Source organism: Fukomys damarensis, unplaced genomic scaffold (genome assembly GCF_012274545.1).
Source record: "Fukomys damarensis isolate Sample0158 unplaced genomic scaffold, DMR_v1.0_HiC HiC_scaffold_16, whole genome shotgun sequence".
Taxonomy (NCBI): domain Eukaryota; kingdom Metazoa; phylum Chordata; class Mammalia; order Rodentia; family Bathyergidae; genus Fukomys; species Fukomys damarensis.
This window is the reverse complement of record NW_022900928.1, coordinates 136175526-136202105: the sequence shown is the minus strand read 5'-3', so window position 1 is coordinate 136202105 and position 26580 is coordinate 136175526. Positions and strand designations below refer to the sequence as shown.

Sequence of the window (26580 nt, the reverse complement as noted above, 5' to 3'; positions counted from 1 at the left end):
CCCACTCTTGCCAGCAGCTCTTCCCGCCCCCGTGGAGGTGGAGGAAGAGGGGGCGGGGGCCCAAGGCAGGTCCCCTCCCTCCAGCTCGACCTGGGACAGTTTCCTTTCCGCTGCCAAGGAGGTGTCGGCTGTTGACTCTGACAGGAGGTGCGGCCTGGCACTTGGGCATGCGAGGCTCTCGGGTGCCCTGGCTGCTCGCCTGGGGAGTGCTACAACTGGGCTGGAGGCCAGGATGGCTCTTAGGTAGGTGGGCGCGTGGCGTGGCCAGGCTGGGGCAAGTCAGGGCCCTCATTCTTGTCAGTGGGGACCTGTCCCCACCACCCCAGACCATCCTGGGTGGCTATGGCAGCCAGGTATCCTCTCTGATTCCAATTGGGCCCCTCCTTGCTCTCAGGCAGGCAGGAGCTCTGTCCCTCTGAGCTAGTCCTGGGTGTCTGGCAGCCCTCTCTGAGATCAGAACCCCAGCTTCACTGTTCATGGGCCTCGTCATCCCGTTTACGCTGATTTCCTAGAATGGGGGCAGCCTCTTGGCAGGACTGGCAGCTGCTGTTAGCTGTGACAAGGGTAACCCAGGGTATGGACTCCAGGGGGCCAAGCACAATTCTGGGGGTCCATAGCAGGCTCTGGGGACAGCAAGGCCTCAATTCAGGAGACCTAGCCTCTAAGCTCCTTATAAGATCATCCACCTGGAAGAGAAGAGACCCTCCCTGTCTGTGTCCCCTCATACTTCTGCCCTGGACCACTAGCCTGGCCTGGGAACTCAGCTAAGGGCCCAGGTTCTCTCTGAGCCTGGCAGGACATGTAGAGGGTGGCAGCTACTGCAAGGACCTAGACAAAGTGACACCTATCCATCCAAGTGTCCTCATGTCCCAAGGCCCCAGCCCTCACTGTTGCTGACCCCTTTCATGACTCAGCCCTTTCATGCTCTGCATAACCCTCATGCCTCCTCACTGGAACCTTCTTGTCCCCTCCATGCTAGTACTTTGAGGAAAGCCTGGGTCACTCTCAGGGCCCTGTGGAGGACACAGACTAGAGTCAGTGGTCCCAAGGCCCATGGGGGTTCTTGTTGGGAGGGTAGTCCAGAAGGCAGATGTCTGGGCTCCCCCAGCTCCTGCTTTGTGGGTGGGGTTCACATGGTAGTGGGGCCCTTGGCAAAGTGATTTCCTGCTCATCCTGTCCCCAACCCACCACCCTGGCTTCAGGGATCCTCTTGTCCCTGCAGTCTTCCTTCCTAATTTTCTAGTATATTCATCTTGGTCTCCCTGTAGGCAGCCCCCCTTTTGTGTGTATTTTGTAAGGTGCCCCAAACCCAGCACCTTGGAATGGTACGAAGTGAGACCTGGCGTGTGTCCAGAAGGAAGCTCCCTGGGTGGTTTTGGGCCTCTGGCCCTGTGGCACCTGGGCCTTGCATTGCAGCCGCTGGGTGGGATTCTGAGGCTGGAAGTCTGAGGTCAGGGTGTCCACCCTGTGCTGCAGGCCACCTTGGAGTTGTTGGCTGGCAGCAGCATCTCCCTGACCTCTACCCTCATATGTGTGTGTGTGTGTGTGTGTGTGTGTGTGTGTGTGTGTGTGTGTGTGTGCATGTCTGTGTGTGTTCATGAATGTGTATGTGGTCATGCATGTACCTGTGCTCCCCTCCCAAAAGAGAACCAGACCTCTTGGACAGGGACCCTCCCTGCTCCAGTGTGATATCCTCCTGAACAAGTCCATCACAGCCATGCTGATCTCAGGCCAGGGAGACCTGAGCTTCTGGAGTGCAGGTCCCCTACACCAGTCTGGGGACACAGTTCCACCCACACCCTCCATCACTGCACATGGGGCTATGGTTTGACCCCTTGTGTGCTGGCCTCTCCTAGCCAGAGCCATGAAGTCCCCTGGTGCCCTGCACCAGTCAGCAGCATCTCTCAAGTTGGTCCTCCCTGCTAGGCTGCTCCTCTACACTGGGTACGGGGTAATGAGTGAGAGACCTGCCCAGTCACCAGGGACCCCAAGAGACCACTTAGCAATGCTTTTAGCACCCCTAGATGGTTCTGCTAAAATTAGGTGTGGGGTGGCCACTGTGACACATGTCCTCTGTGATGTTGCCTCTGAGGTTGCCCCCCTTCTTGGCCTGGAACACAATGTTCTCTTGTCAGCCCCTTCCATGGCTCCCAGGGAAGGCTGCAGAGTGTCATGGAAACAGCCTAGACTTTGCTTTCCCCAGGAACCAGGCAGCAGTCACTTTTGAATGTTACTTTCCTGTGGACTCCTGACCTGCTGAGAAGCCAGGAGGCTTCCTGGAGTGGGTGGTTGGCTGTGTCTATTTCTGTTGCTGCAAATGGACATATCAGGTCTATTATATGAAGAGCAAAAGTTTGTTCCACTCGAATTCTAAAAGCTGGCAGTCCAAGGAAGGGCCTACTTCTGGACACTACTAGCACATGACTAGTGAACCCTGGAAAAGCGTTAAACCACAGCTTGGCCTCAGAGGGAGCTCTGGGCAAGTTAGGCAGGGCTGGGGTTGGACAGGCCAGGGTTAGCAGGAAGTGAGTGTCCTCTCAGGGACCCCAAGCTGGGCTCCCTGGGTACGAGTACTGTGTTCTAGCCCCACTCTCAGCCAACAGGCAAGGGGCTAGAGGATGACTAGATGCTCAATCTAAGAGGTCCCCAGGAGGTCCTTGGTACCAGGGTCCTGGTTTGAGGCCCACCAGGTGAAAGAGTGATTCAAACAGAAAAATGAGTGCAAAGGACTGGGCTGGGCCTGGACCCACAAGAGAAGTTCCCATGTAAGGAGGACAGTGAAGAGCCCAGGAGCAGATGAGGCCACCAAACTGTGACCATTAAGGCCTGGGAGGCAAGGGCCAGAACCATGGGAAGACAGGGTGAGGACCAGCCCCAGGGCCAAGTGAGCTGAACTAAGCGGTCAGCCAGAGCCTACCCAGAGGGCAGAGCCTGTTTAGGAGGGAAGGGGGCTCCCTGGGATGGGCTCCTGCCTGATCCCCAGGACCTCTCCTGTCATCTGATTCTGAGGGTGTGGGGATCTTTTTGGAGGCTCTGACAGTTAGGCCCGGGCCTGGCAGTAGACTTGGGGGTCAGAGTGGCACATCCAGACTAGGGGTCACTGGGACAGCTTGGGAGGGGACCCTGTTTTCTGGCCCAACAGGAGGGGACCACAGATGTTGCCACACTGGTACAGCCTTCAATGGACCTCTGCTGGAGGGGTTGTGTCAGGCCCAGAGCCAAGGTAGTCACAGAACAGATCCAGAGGCACCGAGTATGCTGTAGCCCAGGGTGTGGACTCCAGGGAGTCCAGGCATGGCTCTGAGAGTCCACAGTGGATTCTGGGGGTGGTGGAATCCTGGTTCAGGAGCCCTGGCCTCTGAGCCCCTTATAGGACCATCCTCCATGAGGAGAAGGGATGCCACTGCCTGTGCCCCACATCCTTCCACCCCTGGGCTACCAGCCTGGCCTGGGAACTCAGCCTGGGGTCCAGGTTCCCTCTACACCTTACAGGGCATGAGATGGGGGTGGCAGCCATTGCAAGGACCCAAACAGGGTGATACCAATCCATCCAGGCATCCTTGTATCCCAAGGCCCCAGTGTGTACTATGGCTGGCCACTATGACTTGGATTTTTTTTTTTTTTTTGGCTTTTTTGAGACAGGGTCTTGTTTTGTAGTATAGGCTGGCCTTAAACTCACTAGGTAGACCAGGCTGACCCAAAACTCCTCATTTGTCTCTACCTTCCAAGTGCTGGGATTATAGGTTGTGCCACCATACCTGGCTAGATTTGGCCCCTTCATGACCTGCTAGGAGTAGAACTTGAGGCCTCAAACATGTTAGGCAAGCACTTTACAACAGACCTTGAACTTGAGATTCCCTTGCCTCAGCCTCATGAGTAGCTGGGATTGTAGGCATGTATCACTAGCCTGGGCTACTAGAGGTTTTCATTAAAAAAGCTTCTAGGGTCAGGAATTTACCTCAGTGGTGCCGCTGCCTGCCTCACAAGGGCAAGGTCCTGAGTTTGATTCCCAGTACAAAAAAATAAAATAAAATAAAAACTTCTATATTTCTTGAATGACTATGTGAAAAAGATGCCTACTGGCACTGTCTAGGGAAATTCCCAGTGTGACGTGCTGGACAGTATGTCGTGACCTACTAGCTGTGTGTGGTTGGACAGTCAAAGTGGAGGAAAGGCCTGCTGTGGCCTGTGGTGTCTGTGTTGCCTTTAAGGCAGGAGGGACTTACTAGAGGAGACAACCCCTGTACGGGCTCTCTGGTCCCTGTCTGTCCATAGCAGGCAGGTTGGGCAGGAGGGAGGGGGACTAAGCTGGGTGAGTGAGGCATCTCTTTCTTTCTTTCTTTCTTTCTTTCTTTCTTTCTTATTTTTTGTACCTGGTATCAAATTCAGGACCTTGTGCTTGCAATGCAGGTGGCAGAACCACTGAGCTGAATCCCTAGCCCTGTGGCATCTCTTCTGTAGCACACCTGCCACCTGGCGTCCCCCATACCCTGCCCCACCATGGACAGATCCTTCCAAATAGCCACTTCCCTCTTGAACAGGGTCGCTGGTCTCAAACATCCATGTCCCATTGTGAGACCAGTTCTCGAGCTGCCCCCAGAGGTCCCACTGTCCCTGGAAGAGGACCCGTAGACATGGCAACCACAGCCTGGCTCCCATCCCTGTGTGGGAAGCCAAGCTTAACCAATACTGTCAGCCAGGTTGGAGCTGAGCCAAATAGCAAGGGAAGAGAGGAGGGAGGTGTAGAGTGGACATAGGGGGAAGACACAGAAAGGGACACAAATGACAGCCATGCACTGCATCCTAGGATGGATGCTGCTAATGTGCAGGAGGATTGCTGCTCTATGGCCACCCAGTGGGGTTGGGAACAGCTTCAGTTTTCCATGTGACATGGGAGACCTCAGGTGCAGCTGCTGGAGTGCTAATCCCATGGAGACATTCACTGTGGGGTAAAGCCACGTGCAGCAGGTCTCAAGGTCACCTGCTCTAGACCCTGGGCCCTGACATCCAGTGTGCAAAGGGTCCGCCACTAGGGGTTCTGAGCATGGAGATTGTGTAGAAGTGCAGGATATCTGTAAGCACTCATGTATCAGGGAGCTGGGCCTGAGCTGAGCTGGGGAGCACAGTGCCCAGCAGAGCCCTGGTTGCCATGGCCCTGAAAGGCAGGGGCGTGAGTTCTGTTCTGTCCCCTGTGGAGCAGTGGCCTGGCTGGCCTCTGTGCTCCCTGCTGTGCCCTCCAGTCCTAGGTCCTTCTGGACGACACAGGCCCTATGCTTCCCTCAGGACCACACTGTCCATGTGAGTCTCCCCGATCCTGCTGAGGATCCCACTACCCCACCTACCTGGCCTGCTTCCTGATGATCATTCCCCACAAGGGCAGACAGCATCCGGTCAGGCTACACGAGGATCACACAAGGACTTGTGCCTGCCTGGGAGGTGTACAGCCTGCCTGGGAGCAGCAATCTGGGGTCAACCGGGAAGGGGGCTGAGATCCTCAGGGCAACATTGGCCCTGGGTAAGGGCTGGAACAGTCAACAAAGTCAAAGAAAGGAGTTTCCATGGGGTGAGCACCCCACCCTGGCAGCAGGTGCAGGGACTGCCTGGCTGCTGGCCCCTTCCTCATAGCCACTCTCTTGCTGTCCTTCTCAGAGCCCCCCAACAGGTCCTGCAGCCCTTCCTTCTCCCCGGCACAGCTCTCAGTGCCCGAGGGTGCCAATGCCACCTTCACCTGCAGTTTCTCCAACTCATCAGAGCACTTCGTGCTGAACTGGTACCGGCTGAGCCCCAGTAACCAGACCGACAAGCTGGCCGCCTTCCCCAGGGAGAGCAACCTGGACCCACGCTTCCAAGTGGCCCAGTTGCCAGATGGGCACAGCTTCCAGATGAGTGTCCACTCCGTGCAGCGCAATGACAGCGGCATCTACCTGTGTGGGGCCATCTCACTGCAGCCCATGGCGGAGATCAGAGAGAGCTGCCGGGCAGAGCTCACAGTGACAGGTGGGGCAGGGCCTCTTACCTGGGAAGCCCTCAGCCCAGCTGATGGAGGGAGGGGAGGGTAGGAGAGGACAACGTGGGCACCTCTGTGCCTGCTGTGCCTGGCCCTCTTCCCAACTACAGGACAGGGGCCAGTCACTACAGGCCCAACAGGTACAGCCCTTGGCCCTTGGAGAAGACAAGGTGAGTGCCCCTGAGTGTGGAGACATACTGCAGAGTCCCTTACCACAATCCCTGACTCCTGTCTTTGGGGTCCCCAGAGAGAATCCTGGAGTCACCCACAGCGCACCCCAGCCCCTCGCCTAGGCCAGTGGGAGACCTTCAAGGCCTGGTTGTTGGGGTCATGAGTGTCCTAGTGGGCGTGCCTGTACTGTTGCTGCTGGCCTGGGTTCTGGCTGCTGTATGCTCCAGGGCCGTGCCAGGTAAGTTTGTTAAAGATATGCCACTTCCCCTAGGCCTCAGACCCCAGGTCACGTCATCTGCTTCTTGCCCAACACCCGATATTTCCTCTTATAAAGCCACATAGCTGACCATGTGCGCCTGTGTTACTGCACCTCATACACACACCCTGACTACCGTGAGGTCCTTTGTCACCACACATTGCACACAAATACTTGACCACCATGAAGTTTTGTGTCACCAAACCCCATATATTCTCCTACCCTCATCAAGGCCTGTTTCACCACACCCCATACACATTCTCTGACCCCATGAGAAACTGTGTCACCACACACACCCAGACCACCATGGTGGGCTCTGTCACTACACACACACACACACACACACACACACACACACACAGGTTGCCTCATATCACATGCATAGTACCTAGAGCACAGGGGTGTGTCCCTGCAGCAGGCACAGGAGTGGCAATCTTGGTCCAACTGAGGTTCCCATTGCTCTCTGAGAATCTTGTGATCTGAAGAAGACATGGCACCCCTCCCCAAGAACCACCCCCTCCAGACCTGAAAACCCCAGACCCAGATAATGGAACCCCGGCTGCCCTACCCAGATGGGGACCCCAGCTAAGACCCTCTCCTGGGAGAAGGGCTGGTGTCTACCACTTGATTCCAAATGTGCTTCTCTGCAGAGGCCGAAGGAGCTAGGAGCAAGGAGCAGCCCCTGGTGAGTCCAGCCCCTCCCAACGCATGCACCCTCATTCTCACAGCTCCCACCCAGCCCTGCAGGGGACTCCAGAGCAGAGTGTTGGTTACCCCCCACCAACGTGGCCCCAAGGCCTGTAGCCTGAGTACCATGAGGTCACTCATCCTGTGCCACGCAGCAGAAAACTAAAAAACACACATTCTGGAATCCTAAATCTGCAAAACTGCAGGACAGTTTAGTGGGGGACACTGAGCCAGAGAGGAGGGGCTGTGTCCCTGGTCACAGGGGCAGCAAGGGGACAGCCATCATGCCCAGGGTTCAGCAGCTGCTCCTAGAAAGGGGAAAAGGGACAGGATGTTGGGACCAGGGGGACTGGCCACATCTGGGGCTCTGCACCAACATCCCTCTCTCCCTAAAGAAGGAAGATCCCTCGGAAGTGCCCATCTTCACAATGGACTATGGGGTTCTGGACTTCCAGGGCCGAGAGAAGACCCCAGAATCCCCTGCTTCCTGTGTGCACACAGAGTATGCCACCATTGTCTTCCCTGAAGGGCTAGGTGCCTCATCTCCAGGCCGCAGGGGCTCTGCCAATGACCTCCAGGCCCTCCAGCCTCCAAAGCAGCAGGACGGACACTGCTCCTGGCCCCTCTGACTGGCTTCCTCAGAACCCCATGTCCCACAGGCCCTCCACAGAGAGCCCAGGGCAGGGCAGTCAGGTGTAGGGCATGCAGGATGCTGAGCAGTGACAGCTTTGCTCCTGTGCCAGTGCCACCCAGGACACACCTCTCAGTGCTCACCACCAGCTGGAGCAACCACATCCCTCTCCCTGGCATGGAGGGTGGGTACAGTCGTGGGTGTTATCCTGGTTGGAACAGAGCTGGCTGGACTTGAGCTTCTAAGTGCCATGGTTGTGCTTGGCCCAGGGTTTGAGCACTATCCCTGTGGGCTCCAGGAACTCTGGCTTGGGGGTGCCCACAGGTGACCTTGTTGGGGCAAGATCACATGGGAATTGCCCAGGGATCCTCATGCCCACCCAGGCCTGAAGAAGTTTCCACAAAAGAAGGAAGAACCTCTGGCTGCAGTGGGCATCTCCTCAGGCCTCTCTGCAGAGAGAACCCAAGGCATGTAAGGGAACAGGCAGCCTCTAACCTGCCTGACCCCAAGGACACATCTCAGCCAAGCCCTGCCCACCCACGCTAGGGTGCAGGACAGGGACCCACCCAGCCATGGGGAAGGGAGGTTCCAGACAGGGCTGGGGCAGCGCGGGCGTTGTCCCCCTTCAGTATTAAAGAAGCCTGGCCAGACTTCTGCCCAGGGTGAACAAAATTGTATAATGAGGGCCAGGAGCCCTTTCCCTTTGGTTCTGTGTAGTTATAATTAAACAATGATGAAAGCTTTTTGAATCCTGTCCTGTGCCTGCAGGCCATGCAGAGCTGATCTGAGGCTCAGGGAGGGATGTGTGGTGTCCCAAGGCAGGCATATTCCCCAGCGCTCCATCTCTGCATTCACATAGCCTCAGGTATGGGAAACCTCACTGCACTAGGGAGGTAACCTGCTGTAGTCCCTTTCCTCATTGCTGAGACAAAACACCCAACATGCATAGCTTAAAAGAAGAGAAGCTTATTTTGTCTCAGATTTTCTAGAAGTTTGAGCCCATGGTCAGTTGACTTCAAGACAGGAAGGTACAGTGGAAGGGCCTGGCAGAGGAAAGCTGCTGGGCCTAAGGATGAACTGGGAAATTAGCTAAGTCAGCTAGGAGCCCCATGATCCATCACCCAGCCCCTGCCGTCCTCAGTCAGTACAGGTGTCCACATGTGTCTCCAAGTATCCTCAAGCATATGCCTGTATACTTGCTGCTATGCCCCTACCTAGGAGTCAGGGTGGGCAGGGTGTGCCTAACATGAGCCATCACTACACAGTGGGTGGGCTGCTCCAAGCCATGGTGAGGGTCTGTGGCCTCTGCAGTCTTCCCTCAATGGGTACACATGCTCCAAATCCACCACCTCGCACCAGGGTCTTGACTGCCCACAACAGTGCCAGGCAGATACTCCTGCTACAACTGCCCCCCTCTGAGCACATCCTGGACAGGAAAAAAAGCCAAGGTAGGCACTCACCAAGGTGGCACAGGGGGAGCAAAGTCTGGGCTCTCAGATAGTATGGGCTCAGGAGGGCAACCCGAGGAAGCTAAGCAGAAACCCAGTGCCAAGAACCTGGTCAACCCAGGGTCCTGAAACAAAGGCTGCCCTGGGCTGAGTCAGTATACCCTGCCTCAGCAGCCCTGGGTGGGATGGAACTGCTGGAGAGACATCAGACAAAGGCACAACTGACCCAAAGGACAAATGGGGATTCACACTAATGTCTCTGTGCTTAAGACATTTCTTCCTGCTCACTATAGATTCAACATCATCCCAATAAACTCACATTTCTGGAACTATAACTTGTTTGTTTGCTGTACAGTACTGGGGATTGAATGAACCCAGGCCCTTCACAGAGCTACATCACCAATCCTTTTTTAATTTTTATTTTGAGACAGAATCTCACTAAGTTATCCAGGCTGAGCTCTAACTTCTGATCCTCCTGCCTCAGCTTCCCAGAGTGCTGGGATTAAAGCCTGGCTTGGAACTGCAGCATCTCTATATATGTGTGCGCATGTTGCATAATATCAGTGTGCATACATGTGTGCATGTGTGTTGCATAACTACCTTGCATGTGCATGTGTATACAATGTTGCCTATATACCTATGAGTTTGCACATATGTTTATGTGTGTGCACATATGAGTGCATGTTGCTCATATAGCTGTAAATACATGTGTACATGCCTGTTGCATACCTATCTGTGTGCACACAGGTTTATATGGAAATCCCTAAGTAGTGGAAGGACATCCAGTTTTACTCATAGTGTCACAGGGAAATGACTCTCCGAGCAACTGAAAAATGGATATGAGAACAAACGAGGCTAAGAGTAGGAGAGGTTTATGAGAGAAAGCTTCTGAGGGACAGGAGAGGTCCTGAAAGTGAGCTGTCACTGAGACTTTGTCCAGGGATAATTTACACACAAAATCACAACCTGACTAACTATAAGTCAAATACAACCAACTTATAGGATTATAAGAATAGTGGTTTCGCTGATATTGGTTCAGTACGGAAACAAAGCACATAGCAAGGGTATATAGTGGGCGTGACTAACTTCAGTTTATCTATAACTTCTAGTGGAGTAAGAACAATGGCATTCCAGAGAAAGGATGGGAATATGGGTCAGAGTGTTCTAGTCGTGCACCTTTGGACACTTTATCTGGGATCCTTGGACCAGTTCGATCACAAGCTTCTGTCTTCCAGGGAGGCTTGTAGGACTGGCTCTCTTCCAATTTGTTTCTAGCCACAATTTGGATGTAACTCATCTCCTGCACTGACTCCACTGAGGGCCTGGTCCCTCTCACTGCCTGTTAATTTCTATATAACTTAGCTGTTTATGAAAACAGTAAGGAAAATAGAAACAAAAACTGCTCCTAGCAGACTGGCAGAAGTCTGGAAGGGACAAGAGCTATTGTCAATGTTGTAGGGGACAGCCAGCCACAAGCTGAAGCCACATCTGTCTCATAGAAACACATCCCTGGTAGCACTGTGAAGTGAAAGGGCTCACAGAGATTCACTGCACTGGGTTTGCCAGAGCAGAGTCACTCATGCACAGCTGGCCCAAGTCCCCATCAGCTGGGAACCCTGTATTGTGGAGCACCTGGCCTGATAGTGGAACCAGGCCACTCTGGACCTGGGCAGGGAGATGTGGCAGGGGCAGCTCAGCATCCCCAGGACAGGGACACAAGTGGGGTCATGTCAAAAAGCCAAGGGTATCTGAACATCAAAAAATGCCAAAATTGTTGGGCAGGCATAGTAGTACATGGCTACAATCGCAGCTCTCTGGGAGCCTGAGACAGGAGATGGAAAATCTGAGCCTAGCCTGGGCAACTTAGTGATTTATCTCAAAGTGTAATTAAAAAAAAAAAAAAAACAGGTTGTGAATGTAGTTCAGTGCAAAGGCTCTGAGTTAAATCCCCAGAACTACACACACACACACAAAAAAAAAAAAATTAATTGCTTAATACACTTTGTGTTTAAAAGAACATGAGTTCAAATCGATACTCAACAGAAAAGGCAAGGCGGGAGGGGAGGAAGTGGTCTCGGAGCCACCCACCACTCACTCGTGTTGCTGGCGGGCCAGGCCACCAGCTGGTGGCAGTGGCTCAGATAAGAACTGAGAAAGTGGCGCGGGCCAGTCAGCACTTTGCATCAGCCTTCCCGTAAAGCAGCCGCCGCCTCACACTCATTTTTTCCATTCCCTCACTCTGCCCGGGCGCTTGTTCATGCATGGCCCTGGTGGGGACCTGCTTCCACATCTTCCCACGCTGCTCCCCCACTACCCTGGGTGCCTCGCTCCAGCAGGGACTGTGGTTGCAGTAGGGCCTGGTGTGGCCACAACTCCGACCTGTGGGTTTGAGGGGAGCCAAGCCTCCTAATGGAAAGCAGCCTCACCCCAGGGTTCCAGGGCCTCTGCGGGGGTGGGGGGGGGCTCTGCCAAGTGTAGGGATCCCTCTGTCCCCTGCCCTGTTTCTGCAGAGGGTCGGGTGTGGAGTGTCCTCCAAGGGGTAATAGAGGCTGCTCAGCCATGGCTCCTGCCCCATCATTGTCTGGTTCTCTTGCAGATGGCCCTGAGCTTTTCCTTATGTCCTCTGGCCCCAATCCAACTGCCTACTCATGGCTGGGGTGGGGGGGTCCTTAGGCAAAGTGGCCCAAAGTGTTGGCTGCAGGGAGCTGCACAAGTGTGAAACCACCCCACCCTCCATGTGGTCATACGTCTGTGATTACTTCTGATTCTTGGGTTCTTATTTCAATTTAAGTCCAAAAATAAACTATCATGTGCATGGAATATTGTTCAGCCATGGGAAGGAATGAAGTTGTGCTCCTGCATTCATAGCTTTACTCACAACAGCCCCAGCATCTGTCAGTGGGTGAGGAGACAAACACATGCAGTCCACGCACATGAGCAAAGGAACATGGATCAGCCCTGAAAAGGGAGGATTCTGCTACAGCATGGATGGCCCCTGGGGACAGGATGTGGAGTGGACTAAGCCGGTCACAAAAAGACACTGTGATTGTCCCACACAAGACCCACAAAGCACTTCAGTCAAAATCAGATAGGAGCAGAATGGTGGTGCCTGGAGCTGGACAGTGGGTGGAGTGTTCGTATTTACCAGGAACAAAGTTTCAGGGTTACAAGATGAAGAGTCAAGTTGTAGGCCAGGTGGAGTCCACAAGGATGACCCTGGACTGGGTGCAAGGACAGGTGGCTTCCATGAGTGGATCCAATGGACCCCTTACTGTGGGTTCATCCACTTCACTCAGTCATCGGCTGAGTGACCACATGGGTTCCTGGGCACAGCCATGGGCTCGCATCAGGCGGTGTGGTACCAGAGCAACCTGCCCTCAGCCCAGGCCCCATGCTGGTCACCTGTCACGAGGCCATAGCCATTCAGATGGTCTCAAGATCATGCAAATATTGTCATCCACTTCCCCTTTTCTTACTTGTAGAGGTTTCACAGTTGTACTTTCAACTAATAGGCTTTATTTTATAAAGTAGTGTTGGGTTTGCTGAAAAGGACACAGACATCCTCATCCCTACCCCCAGACACACATGTAGATGAGGAGCCTGGGTCCAGTGCAGGGCTTTGGCAGCAGCCAAGGGGCCCATACTGCCAGCCGTGGTAGACTGTGATGATAGGGATTTTGCCATGTGGGACAGAGCAGTTTCACAGCCCTCCAACCTCTTACCTTCCCCTTCCCTGAGACTCAATCCTTGCCTCTTCCAAAAATGTCACGCAGTCGGAATCATGTGTTTCAGGTGGCTTCTTTCGCTTAGTAATATACACTTAAATTTCCTCCCTGTCTTTTTATGGCTTGACAGTCCCTATTTAAGTTTGCCCAATATTCCACTGTCCAGTTGCACTAGTTTATACTTGGCTTCTGATGGACAACTTGGTTGATTCCACTTGTCATCAATTATGAAGAAAGCTGCTATAAATGTCACATGCAAGTCTCACATGGATTTAAGTTTCAGTTCATTTGGGTAAATCTGAAGAATGCAATTGCCAAGTTTTATGGTCAAAATGAGTTTAGTTTCTAAGAAGCTGCTACTGCCCACCAAGGCACCTGCCTGCACCTGACCCACCAGCAGCCCCCGGTACCTGGTGTGGTCCAGTCTCTGGCCTCAGGCTGTTCCAAATGCTCCAATGAGCTTTTCCCCAGTAACACACGATACCTACACTTGCACTGATCATCTGTGCATCCTCATTGGTGAAGTCTGCTTGGAGCTTGTGTCCATTTCTTAATCGATTGCTTATCTTCTCATTGTTAAGGTATTTTTTGTTTTGTTTTATTTTGTTGTTGTTTTTAGATCTCTGAGTATTTTGGATACCAGTCCTTTATCAGACACAGATTTTCCAAAGATTTTCTCGCAGTCTGTGGTTTGTCTTCTCACTCTCTTAAAAGCAACATGTATGTGAACTTTTCTCAGCATTTTCTTCCAGGGAGCAGGCCCTTTCTCCCCTGCATATCTAATATCCCCAGCTCTCTCTTCTCCCAGGGGAAGAATGTGCACTGCCCCAAAGCATAGGCAGGAGAGGACCAAGGGTACAGGGAGCCTGCAAATGGCAAGGGCCCGCTGCTGTCCTCACAACACATCGTATGGGATTTTGCCCCACAGTGCTGAACCGAGTTCACTGGGAAAGCTGTCTAGACCTGAGGTTTTCAGATTTTAAATCATGGATTCAATTTCTTTAAGATTCTTAGTTTTTCTGTTTCATATTATATCAGGTTTTTTTTTTGTTTTGTTTTATTTTGTTGGTACAGGGGATCGAACTTGGGGTCCTTGAGCTTGCAAGGCAGGCAGCAGAAACACTGGACTAAATCCCTGGTCCTTGTATCAGTTTTAGTAAGTCATATTTTCTAAGAATTGTCCATTTCATCTAAATGACATAAAGATACTCATGATGACTTTTTGAAATCTTTAACTATCTGTACATGCTTTCACATTCCTGAAACTGGGGTTTTGTTTTTGTTTTTTGGTACTGGGATTGGAACTCAAGGCCTTTGCACTGAGCTACATCTCTCCCCTTTTTGTTTTTTATTTTGAGTCAAGATCTCACTGAGTCACTGAGTTGTTCAAGCTGGGCTCAAATTTGCAGTCCTCCTGCCTCCGCCCCGCAGAGTGCTGGGATTACAGATGTGCACTGCCAAGCCCTGCTTAGCTCAGGGTGTGTGTGTGTGTGTGCATGCCCACGTGTATATGTGTGTTTTCATGAGCAGCCTCATGAAATGCTTATCAATTTTATCAGTTTTTTGGAAAACTAACTTTGGCCTTTATTTCCTCTATGATTTTCCAGTGTCATTATTTCATTATTCTCTTCCTTCTACTTTCTTTGGATTTAACTTTCTGTCTTTCTTATAATTTTCCTGAGATCAAAGATTACCAGTCTTCTTCTTTTTTTCTTTTCTTTTTAAGAGCATGAAAATTTCATTGAGAAAAATGATAGCTTCTGTCTAAGAGAGGCAGAAGGGGGACTGGGAAGTGGGTTGCTCCCTCTTTTCTCTAATATATACATTTTAAGGTATGTATTTCTCTATAAGCCTGTCTTTGATTTCATTCTACAATTTTTGTGTAGTATTTGCATAATTAACCTCAAAATATTTTCTAATTTTCACTATGGCTTCGTCTCTGAATCACAAGTTATTTAGAATTGTATTTCTTTATTTCTTTCTTTCTTTTTTTGGTACCAGAGCTTTAACTCAGGACCTTGAGCTTTTGAGGCAGGCATGGTGCCACTGAGCTAAATTCCTGGCCCTGTATTTCTTTATTCTAAACACATGGAGATGCTTGATTCTCTTATTTCTAGTTGTTTCACTGCACTTCTCAATCCTTTGAAACTCACAGAAATGTGCATGACCCACGTAACATCAGTGCTCAGACTTTGCTTGATGGAAAAGGTGTTGGGGGTAGTGACAGCTTCTTGCAAAATCCTACCCACCCACATCAGTGATCTTGTGTCCCGTGCAGGCAGAACCTTCTGTCATAAGTGATTTTCTTGTTGTCTGATTCCTCTATCAGTTACAGAGGGACCTGAGCTGTAAGCTCTCTACCACAACTGAGAATCTGCCTGCTTCTCCCATAAGTCCGACCACTTTTGCTCTGTACCTTAAGCATAGTATTAGGTCCTTGGGAATTTAGCTTGCTGCAGCTGTCTGTGAATCTCACTCCTGTCCTTCCAAACTGTCCTTTGGCCACGGGTGGAGACTCTGTCTGTGTGTCCTCTGCCTCCCTTCCCTCCAGCCTTTCTGTGTCTCTATGCCCATCTATGTCTGCTATCGCAGAGTGCAGTTGTGTTTGGGGTGGATTTTTTTTTTTTTTTTTTTTAGCATTTTCCAAGTATAGCCATTTTTGCCTTTTTATTGAGTCAGTTTATGTTTGGTGTAATTCTGATATGTTTGGGTTATGTTAGCTGCCTCAATATTCACTGTTTTCACCTTCCCATTCTGTGCATATTCCCCTCATTCCTTGCCTGTCTGTTTCCAAACATCCCCTCCACAGTGTGGGGGTCACACAGTTTTCTGTCCCTAAGCAGTAGCTCTAGAAAGCACTTCACATGTCCTTTCCTTAGTGACATAAACATATTTTCACCTTTTCTTGGACAGTACCAGGATCTCAGAGGTTCCATTCCCTCCACTCTACCTTGTGCTCTTTCTCATTTCCTGCACGTAAATCAGTGCAGTGAGACCTGAGACATGGCTGTCATCATATCCACGTAGCCGTCTTCACTGGCCCTCCCCCCAGAAATGCCTTTCACACTTCCCTAGACAAAATATGCTCATGACAAACCCAGGCCCTCCTAAATGTGTGAAAATGCCATCATTTTGCCTTGGCCTTGAAGGATGTTTTTGGGCATGGTCATTTTCCTCCAGTGCCTCTGAAGATTCCTTTATACCATCTTGCCCTCCCCACAGCTCCTGCTGGACGTCAGCTCTCTGCATGCTTTGCCCCTGTCTATCCCTGTGCCATCTACCTCTGTGACCTATTCTGGGCTTTGCCCTTGCCTGGAGTTTCATAGGTTTACTAGAAGAGTTCAGGTGTTCTTTCCCTGTGGTTTGTTCAGCTGAGATCTCAGGCAGCCTCAGGCACTGAGGAGCTGCAGCTGCAGACCAGACCCATCCAGAGCTGGCTGTGGGCCATGGGACCACACAGGCATCTGCAAAACTGGAGGAGGGCTTCATGGGCTGAAATGGCTGATCAGTGTGCACATCGGGTGTGATGCTTCCTTTGGGAACTCTGGCTTCAGGTCACATGTTTGCTCTGCTTCCTCATGAAGACCACAAGTCGCTGCTTATGCTGAGCCCCTGAAGGGACCCAGCCAGCTCCCAGTCCTCTTCCTGACAGTGATGACAGCGCCAGCCCCTCCATATCCACCAGCTCTGCTCTTGATGCTGTTCAGCACAGCTGGTTGCTCTCTTTTCTTTTGTCATTTTTTTACTGTACAGATGTGATCCAGCGAAGACTCTCCCTGACACCTACCCCACTGTGGTAACAGAGAGTCTCCTGGTGTGGAATCTGGCAGGACTATGATTTCCATTGAGGAGGAAGGAAATAAGCAGGTATGGAGGAAAGGCTGAGACCTGTCTGGCCATCTTATCATGAAGCCACACCCAGCACCGCACTGCCAAGCCACCATGCACAGCAAACTGGGAAAGGGTAGTGTTCAGTGTGGGTAGGTGTGCAAGAATGCAGCCTTCTCACACTTGACTCATGGAGAAGAGTTATCTACTGAAACAGAATTAGAGAAGACTCTGCTCAGTCACCCTGGTCTGGAATCTGCCCTAAAGAAATCAAGGTCCATCACAAGGGCCTGGGTACAAGGGTATTACTACAGCCTGGGTTGTAATAGGGGAACCAGCAACAACCTGAGCAACCCCAGTGGGAAAACAAAGAGTAAACAATGGTATGTCTACAAGATAGAGTATGTTATGCAGGATTTTCCCAATTTTTAAAATTGCAGTAAAATACATGAAATAAAATCTAGGATCTTAACCATTTATCAGAATACAGTTTAGTGACAATAAGTACAATCACACTGTTGTGAAACATCTGTCTACAGCATTCTTTTATTTTCCCTAACTGAACCTCTGTCTCCATAAACACTAACTCCTATCCCCTTCCCAGCCCCAGAACCCTGGCACCTCCATCCTACTTCCTGTGTCTTTGGGCTTGACAATTCCAGGGACTTTGTTTAAATGGAAACATACAGTATTCTTCATGTCACTGGCTCATCTCATTAGTATCATGTCCTCTAGGCCCATCTATATTGTAGCGTGTATCAGAATTTTCTAATTTTTAAGGACTGAATGATACTGCTTTGTGTGAATATGTCACATTTGTTTGTTTGCTCACCCACCAATGGACATAGCAGTGGCTTCCATGTTTTAGCTATGATGAATTTAATGCTGCTAGGAACACACATGCACAAATATTTCTTTCAATTCTTCCGGGAATATGCCCAGGAGTGGGATTGATAGATTCTATGGTAATTCTATAACCCTTTGAGGAACTGCCACACAATTTTCCAAAGTGGCTCATTATTTTACATACCCACCAGACCAGGTGTAGCGGTGCATACCTGTAATTCCAGCTACTCTGCTGAAACAGGAGGCTGAGGCAGGAGGATTGCCAATTCAAAGCCAGGCTGGGCAACTTAGTAAGATCCTCTTTTAAAATAACATAAAAAGGGATGGCATGTACCTCAGTAGTGGAGTACTTGCTTAGCATGTGATAGGTGTGGTATGGGCAAAGCTTGGGAAAACAGACTCTGGCTACTAGTTTTAAGGCAGGAGCTGGCCAGGGACACTATGGGGACCATGGAAGCCTGGAGAAAATAGGAGACACTTTGGTCATCAGGGCACAGCTCTGGGGTGAGCCTTGTCTGGGGGAACAGGCATATTCTCAGCATCAGCACCTTCAAAATAGAGTCTTGGTGACATGACAATCCTGTCTTGGGTAGGGAAGTGTATGGTCTGTATCTACTGGAAAAGGCCTGGAACACTGTAAAGTGAGGGGTGGCCTAGGATGAAAGGACACTCCAGTTCCTAGTCAAACAGCATTTTTGGGCACAGTGAGTTTTTTAATAACATTACAGGGAAGTCATTTAAAAGAGCCTCAGTGGGAACCAATCAGAAGACCCAAAGCTGGCTTCTCCCCCAAAGACTGCACTGTCAACTTATTGTGGAGCCATGATCCCACACCCGGAAATGGAAATGAGATTTGCCTCAGGAGTCTGTGTTTCTATTGGGCAGAATGAAACTTACAAACCACATCGTGCTGGGAATACTTCCATACGTGTCTACTCTTTCTTTCCTCACACACAGAAATGGAGCAGAACATGAAACCAGATAAGGAGACGGAGACAGAAACACAGAGAGACAGACAGAGACATGGAATCAGAAAGGCACAAAAAGAGAGACGGGGACTTGGAGAAGGTGGGAGGAAACCAGGGATAAGAACACAGAGCCAGCTGGTCAGATGCCATGAAGAGTTGGGGAATTGAAAGAAATCAGGAAAACCAAGCAGGATGCAGCACAGAGAGACCCAGATAGAAACACACCTGAGAGACATTGGAGAGGAGGCTCAGGCCTGGGTCCTGAAGCAGGGCCCAGAGAAGGATTAGGGTGCTGATTATACCACAAGTCATCTTTCTTTGGCGGCTACTGTGACATCCTGCAGCAAAAATTTGGTGGCTAAAACAGCACAGACCTATTCCACAGCCCTAGAGGGCAGTGACTGACAGGGGCCTCATGGCCACACAGAGACACAGGCAGGGCCATTTCCCTCCACAGTCCCTGAGAATGCCCTTTACCTCCTAGCTGCAGTCCCAGCCACTGCTGCAGCCCCTCACCTTCTAATCCAGCCCTTCTACCTGAGACAACAAGAGCCCTTGGGGGTGAGACAGGGACTGGGACACAGAGTCCCTGCTGGTGTGGTGAACTATCCTTAGTGGCATGGCATGGTCTTCCCAACCTTTGCGCTCTTTGCACCAGACCCATTGTGAGACTTGATCAAACCACAGGAGCAGAACACTCCCACCCAGTGGGGAAGTGTTCCTGGGAAACCCCAAGTAAACTCTCGAGCTTCACTTGCTCTTAATCGCCATAAAGATTGCTAAAGTGGTATTGCATAGCCCAGTGTGAGCTTCTCACCAGTGCTGCATGGACAACACCTCTGACTCGTGGGTAAGGATAACAGCTGCCTAGGGTGCTTCTTGGGTGCTTTTGCTGAGAATCCTGACCTTTCTCCTGGGCTGACAGATAATATGGTGGTGAAAAAAGTGGAAAAAGCCTGGTGTTTGTCTTCATCACATTTGTCCCTCACCATCTCACCCTTGGGTCAGAGTCCACACAGCACTGCAAACAGACACATCAGTCATGGAACACACTGTGTCCAGGAGCATGGCACAGGGTTAACGGGGCCTCTGCCAGGGGGTCTGCTCTGTGCCTCCTTCCTTTCTCTCTGGCTTTTCTGCCCAGCCTTGCTTCTTCAGCAGCTGTACCAGCCAGACCCCCCTGATTCCCTCCAGCCCATCCTACACCTGGACCAAACCACAAAGCCAAGTGTTCTGCATAAGATGATGAAAATTCAACAGCAAATCCTAGGACAAGTTGACTGTGACCACCAGGGGATCACAGAAGCAGCATCATTCAGAGCCATGCCCCTGGCCAGTGGAAACTCCTGGATGCCTGCCCACCCCGGCAAGTCTATAAATGCACTCTGCTCTCTGCTCTGTGAGCAGCTTGGCTGCTCTCTTGATCAATGTGACTCCCTCTGGCTGAGCCCCTCCAACGCCCATAAAGTTTTGCCTTTGCCCACCTGTGCCTGAATATTTGGCATGGTCTTATTTCTATTGCCCTGTAGCCAGAAGACCTCATCATGCTGTATCAGATGCACCCACATACCTGGCATGGTCTCCTTGTCTCCAGATCCTTAGTTTCACCCCATCTGTGAGTGCCTTTACCTGCAGACAGCTCACGGGTTCTGGGATCAGGACAGGGATGTCTTCAGGTCTGCTACTCTGACTATTAGACATCGCATCTATGTAATATGGCCCAGAAGCTTAATCTCAAACAAACAAAAAACAAGCCAGGTGTGGTGGCACACACCTGTAATCCCAGCACTTGGGAGGCTGAGGCAGGAGGATCACTGTGAGTTTGAGACCATCCTGGCCTACATAGTGAGTGCCAGGTCAGTCTCAACTACATAGTGAGACCCTGTCTCAAAAAACAAACAAACAAAAAAAGAAACAAAAACAAAAGCCATTTGGTTGTGGAGCTATGTTGGAGCATCCTGGATGGAATAAGATACAGATCCAGAAAAATGGCTCTCCTTGGAGGGGACAAAGACCCTGGTGAGAGGCATCCTAGGGAGGTGAATAACCCAGAGACACCCAAAGGAGCCATCACACGTGATCACAGCTGGACAAAGGTCACATGGCAGGTATTTGTGAAGAAATGATTGAGGGTATGTGTGATCCACAAGGCACACCTAAGCCAGGTGAACATCTGAATGTAGGGAACATCCTGAAGCCTAAGGGGAGCTCTAGGGAAGAAGGGTCCCTAGGGACCATTTTAACTTTTCTCCTTATAGCTTTCCACACTTGCTAAGCTTTGTGCAATGATAATATAGATATTATTTTATAATCAGAAACTACAACTTTAAAAGGAGAAGACATAGCCCCACAGCCAACACCATCTCCAGGGTGGGGAAGTGCCACTGTCTTCATGTCCAGTTCCTTATGTCCCCACAGGATGGGGAGGTACAGCCAGGCAGGATGAGGGAGCTCTCTTTCAGGGCCCTGGACCCCACCGCTCCGCAGGTGGAAGTTCAAAGGCTGTGCAGACCTTGCCCATCAGCCAATACCACATGGACAGGGCTGGCACCAAGGAGGCAGTGGACAGAGGCCGCATGTCCTTCCCTCATCCCATCCTCACCTCTGCCACATGCCCCAAGCATTGGGGAATGAAGTGTAGTTAAGGTGAGGGGGGCTTGGGGCAGAAGCTAGAGAAGCACTCTGGACCACTGGACCTTCCCTGAGCTTTGATGTGGAAAGAAATGTTTACTTGGACACAGGCACAATCCCTTTATTCGTCATTCATATGCCAAAAAGTAGCCAGAGATCAAACGTTAAGAGAAAACTAGCCACAGGTGAGGGAATACCCTAGGCTCATGAGGTTCCACTGCTCAGCCCTAGAATTGTGGTAGCCACTTGGGCAGCACCCCAGGTCCAAACCTCCCCACTTTCCTGAGGAGCAATCCATCCTGAACATCTTAGAGCAGCAGGTCCCCCACTGAGATCACCTCTGTGACCCATGGAGAAACTGGTGCAGGGCTCTGTCCATCATGGGATCGTGTGGCCTTCTACTCCTCACCTCTATCTAATCAAACCCTTTGTCCTTGGTGCCTGCAGAGGGCCTGTCAGAAGGGCCGGCAGTGCTCCCAGGGCTTGCCCTCACGATGGAGCAACTTGGGGCCCCCCAACACATTCTCCAGGACCTCTCTCAAGGAGAACATGCAGAAGGAGATATCTTCATAGGAAGCCCTGGCCCCACTCTCAAATAGACAGGCAAAGGCCAGGGCTGCCCCTGGCCCAGACCCAAGGGTTGCCAGGTCAGAATAGCCACTGGGGCCTTCAAAGATCACCCAGGGCTCTGTCCAACTGTGGGTGTCCGTGGGGGACCGGCTCAGGTAGATGCCCATGCGGAGCCGAGCTCTTTCCCCCACTGGGTGAGAATACAGCAGCCATGTGGAGCTCTGTTCTGGGACCACAGAGGGCAAGGAGAGCATTGGAGTATAGGTCTCCCCATCTCCAAGCCCAGGCTCTAGGCCAGGCTGCTCCTGGCTGTCCTTCCAGGGCTGTGGGTGGCAGAAGGGCCTATTGATGGGATCCTGGACTCTAGGACAGAGACAGGGAGGGTTTGGCCCCTCCTGCTTGCTGAGGGCAGGGGCTAGGAAACCTATGATGCTGCCCTGGCAGCCCCGGGCAGTCTCTGCCAGGGTGGGCACAAGTTCTGCAGGCAAGAAGGAGGTGCCCTCATCAGTGCTGAGTGCCTGCACACGGCTGCCCAGGGGACTCCGGGCATTGCAGTAGAGGAAGCCACCATCCACTGCAGCCAGCTGGCACTCGCCTGAACGCAGGTTGGGCACCAGGCCCCCGCAGTGCCAGGTACGGCCCTGGTCATCACTGTAGATGGCAAAGGAGTGGGAACTGGTCCAGCAGACCTTGCCAAAGCATTCCCGGCGGTCCACACGATAAGTGTAGGCAGGCACCAGCAGGCGACCTGAGCGCAGCTGGACCCCGTGGCCCGGGCCCACAGCAAAGGTGGCCCAGTCTGTGGAGAGGAGGGGTGCAGTGAGGAGCTGCGGGAACCCTGGGAGAGGACAACCTGGGCCACATCAGCATGAGGGCAGGAAGTCTGGCCAGTGCCATTGGCTGGGGCTCCTGTGTGACCTGAATCTCCTGGGCTGGACGAGCCTTATGGGGCTATCCACCAGGGTCCTGGAGCCCATATGGCCAGGTGTGATTCTGTGTTGGTGCTAGGGATAGAAACCAGGGCCTCAAATGTGCTAGGCAAGCACAAGCCACCAAGCTCACAGCCCAGCCTAGACCAAGCCCTTTGTGTGCAGCACTGGTCACACCAAATCAGGTGGGTGGCCACAAACAGTGCCTGAGGAGGGCAGATAGGTGTGCTGGGCCTCCCTATGGATCTCTGGTTCAGCCCTGTGTCCTGCCTATGTCCTGTCCACACCCTGGAGTGGTGCTCACTTCTGGGGCTGGGTAGCCAGAGCCCACAAGCAGGGGTCAGAGCAGCTGTGGACAGCCATGGGCAGTAAGCTCCCTGACTAGGGAGGGAGCAATGCAGGTGGGGAAAAGCTGGGGACCCCAGGCCCTGGCCCAGGCCCTCCGAGCCAAGTGAGAAAAAAGAAAGAGGGAAAAGGAAGTGGTAAAGGAGACAGGAAGGACGTTAGGTTTGGGGTATGAAAACTCAGTGTTCCCTGCTCTCCTATGCAGAGACAAGCCCCAAAAGAGGACAGTGACTTGAGAGACCCAGCTAGTAGAGGCAGTGCAATCAGTAGACAGTGCAATCAGTCCCATCTTCCAGGCAGCTCTGAGACGGGGTATGGGTCACCTTTGGCAGGAGGTTGGGGATGAGAAGCAAACTGGAGATCCCTGATGGCCAGGATCTCCCAAAAAACCCGGGAGATCCCTCTCAGTCCAGGCCCCGCCCACCCCTTCACCCTCCTACCCAACACTGCTCTGCCCGCAGCTATCCCAGCCAGGTCCAGCCTGCTCCGCTCTGGCCTGTGCCCCCCTGTCTACCCTGCACTGTCCAGGCCCAGCCCCATGCCCCGACATGCCCCCGTCTCAGCCCCGGCCCTGCCTACCCTGCACCTGGGCTCCCAGAGTCTCTTCAGTGAGGTCCCGCGGGCCGCCCCAGGTGAGGCCTGAATCTCGGCTGGTCACACAGCAGAGGCGAGCCGCATTCCTGCCAGTGGCGATCTGCACGGCCTCGGGCGTGTGGCCCAGCACCGCGATGAAGAAGAGAAAGATGGTGCCCGAGCCCGCGTCCAGCACAGGACAGGGGTTCATGGAACGGTGCTCCTCCAGGGCGGCTGTTGCTAGCACACGCAGGGCACCCCACTACGTGAGAGGAGATAGGCTGCTGAGGGCATCCCGAGGTACTAACCTTGCCCCACCCTGATGCGCCCCTCCTCCACTCGCCTGCACTCCTCCGGAGCAACCTCGGTTCCCACTTACCCGCATGGCGCCCCCAGCCAGTGCACCGCGCCGCAGCACCAGGCGGTGCGCGTGGGCGTCGTCGGGGCTGTGCCGTTGCTCCGCGAAGGCCAGCAGTATGGCCCGGGGCGGTATGGACAGAAGCGCTGGCACGCGGTAGGTCAGGCCGGTCCTCTCGCGCCGGAAAAGCACCGTCCTCGCGGGGGCACGCGGGGCTCCCATGCTGTGCGGACAGGGGTCAAGGTGATCCCGGGGCACCACAGCATTTGTACCCTCCATGTGCCCCCCTGCAGGGATCCTGTCCTGGACCCTCGCCAGAGGGCGATGCACCCTGCCCTTCCTCCCTCCAGCTATGCCCTGTGTCCAGCCTGTGTCCACAGAGCCCAGCAGGAGGCTGGCCAAGGGACAGTCGGGCCCAGAGCGTTGGTCAAGGTGGGACTCAGTGTCCCTACATAGGAAACAATCCCAGGGAAGCCACAATACAGACACGCAGACGTGCAGCACCACACAAACACCACACTAACACCACACATAGGACCCCAGAAGTCACCCCAGAGGGTCCACAAAAGAGGAGACCCTCACTGCCAGCTGTCCCCATGGCTCCCCTGTGAGCCTGAAAGCCTGGACAGTGCAGGGCACAGGGATGGCAAGGGGGTTCCAAGGGACCAGAGAGGTTCTGACCCCATCCCAGCCCTGACCCCCAGCAAAGGGAAGTAGGGGAGGGAGGGGAGACCAACCTGGAGAGCCCTTTGACCCCTCTCTGTCTGGAGAGGAGGGGGCCAGGAGACCTGAGGAGTAGGCAGGTAGGCAGCATTCCAGGGTAAGGGCTCCCTGACCCCACTACTCCCTAAACCTCTGCAGGTCACTGTCTTCTCACCCACAGGACAGGTCCTGCAGGGGACAGGATCCTTGTGACCAGCTCACCCCATACATCCCCATCTGTAAGGCCCTTACCTAAGGGACACCCAAGAAACCTCCATAGGGAGCCAGCCAGGAGTGTAACTGCCTTCCAGGCGCAGCCCCAGCCTTGAGCTTGCTCCTTCCCCAGTGAACCCCTGCACTGGTCACAGGTTGGACCTGCCAAAGGACTGTACCCTCTGCTCTAAGGCCAGTGAGGCAGTGAGGGAGTATGTGCAGCCCAGCACAGGGAAGAGGGGAGGTCAGTGCTCTGGGTCAAGACAGGGGTACCCTCTGTGCAGTACACAGCTGTCAGCCCTCAGCCACCACCCCACCAGCCACCACCAGCCATAGACCCCCACCCAACCACACAGAATTCACTAACAGGATGCCATGGTATGAATGAGACCTGCGAACCTCACAGGGGCCCCAGGATGGAGAAGGGTCAAGGATGAACACTCACATAAACAGGAAGTGGCCTCGCAGATGCCAAGGGCTGTGCAAGCCACCTCCAGCCCCGACCTGGGTCTTCTGCTTCCACCACCCAGGCAGCACTCTGGCTTCTGTCAACCCCACCACCAACTCCGCTCCTAGAGCGGCTTCCTGTCTCCTCAAAGGGCAATTGTGCCCAGGCTGGAGCAGGTGCGGCCTGCACATGTTCCCAGACAGAGCAGAACAAGGAGACATCTCTCTGCAGCTGGCTCACTCCCCAAAGCCAGGGATCTGGTGGGGGAGCTGGTATCAGCACAGCCTGCAAAAGCAGGGGCCAGCCTAGGGAGGGAGCAGGAGAGATGGAAACTCCAGAGACCAGTAGTTAATCCCAGTGCACACAGGAGAAACTGAGAGCTGCAGTGACAAGGCTGCCACAGCTTGCCCAGGCCAGGCCTGTTTCTCCAGAGCCTCAAGGTTCTTGAGGGTGCAGTAGTTTGGGAGAGCAGCCCCCGAAGCCAACCCTGCTCTGTGTGGCTAGTCAGTCCACTGAAGGGCTTCAGCTTGTCCAGAATGGCTGTGCTGCAATACAAATGAGTGCCCACTCCCTCCTTGGACATGGGGTCACAGAGGGAAAACTGAAGCCAGGGAAGAAAAGAGTCCTATACAACCTGGTCCTTTGGCACCTGGGCCCCAGGGCAGGTGGTAGGGGTCATCTGTAGCCCAGCCCAACCCACATCCTCTGGGTCTGTGTCTTTGACCCCATTGGCTCATTGCAGGACATGATCATAATGCAGAGGCCCCTCTGCTTAGAAGTTGGGCTGGGGCCTTCAGGGCTCTGTCCCCTACAGCAGTGTCTCCAGTCCACACCTCCAGTGTCCTGGGCTCCAGCCAGGACAAGCCACAAAATTGCAGCCCTTCCCCTCACAGAGGATCACCTGCAAGCCCAATTACATAAAGTCATACAGGGGGACACTTTGGGCCCACACTATATCCAAGTGTATCCACCCCCTCTTCTGCCCCAAGACTCCTCAGTGTCACCCTCCACATGGACTGGGAAATTCTCCCACGGGGGCATCATGCAGGATCTTGGCTGGAGGGCCCCTTGGGACTCACATAACCTTTCATCCTGGAAGTGCAAAGCCACCTGAGTGCTCTGTAGGGGTGCAGAGATGGGCTTAACTATCTTCCCAAGGCACAGAAAGAAACAGCAGGAACAGTGCAGGGCTGAGCAGGGAGAGGAACTTCTGCCACTGTGGGTCCTGGTGGTTGTAGGCAGCT

General features: G+C 52.9%; 2 protein-coding genes across 2 annotated transcripts; one reads left to right on the top strand and one right to left on the bottom strand.

Moving 5' to 3' along the window:
- Window positions 1-151: 151 nt before the first annotated feature.
- On the top strand, window positions 152-7775 carry Pdcd1 (programmed cell death 1). Its single transcript, XM_010606673.2, has 5 exons — window positions 152-243; window positions 5650-5997; window positions 6255-6416; window positions 7085-7119; window positions 7517-7775. Exons 1-5 carry the CDS (start codon window positions 168-170, stop codon window positions 7748-7750), a joined length of 855 nt encoding a protein of 284 aa, XP_010604975.1. The 5' UTR covers window positions 152-167; the 3' UTR covers window positions 7751-7775.
- Window positions 7776-20511: 12736 nt separating this feature from the next.
- Window positions 20512-25527, bottom strand: Neu4 (neuraminidase 4). The gene is made up of 4 exons (XM_010606672.2): window positions 25334-25527; window positions 23995-24196; window positions 23622-23877; window positions 20512-22567 (listed from the first exon to the last, which is right to left on the bottom strand). The coding sequence occupies exons 1-4, from the start codon at window positions 25525-25527 to the stop codon at window positions 21654-21656; spliced, it is 1566 nt and encodes a 521-aa protein (XP_010604974.2). The 3' UTR covers window positions 20512-21653.
- Between the last annotated feature and the right edge of the window lie 1053 nt (window positions 25528-26580).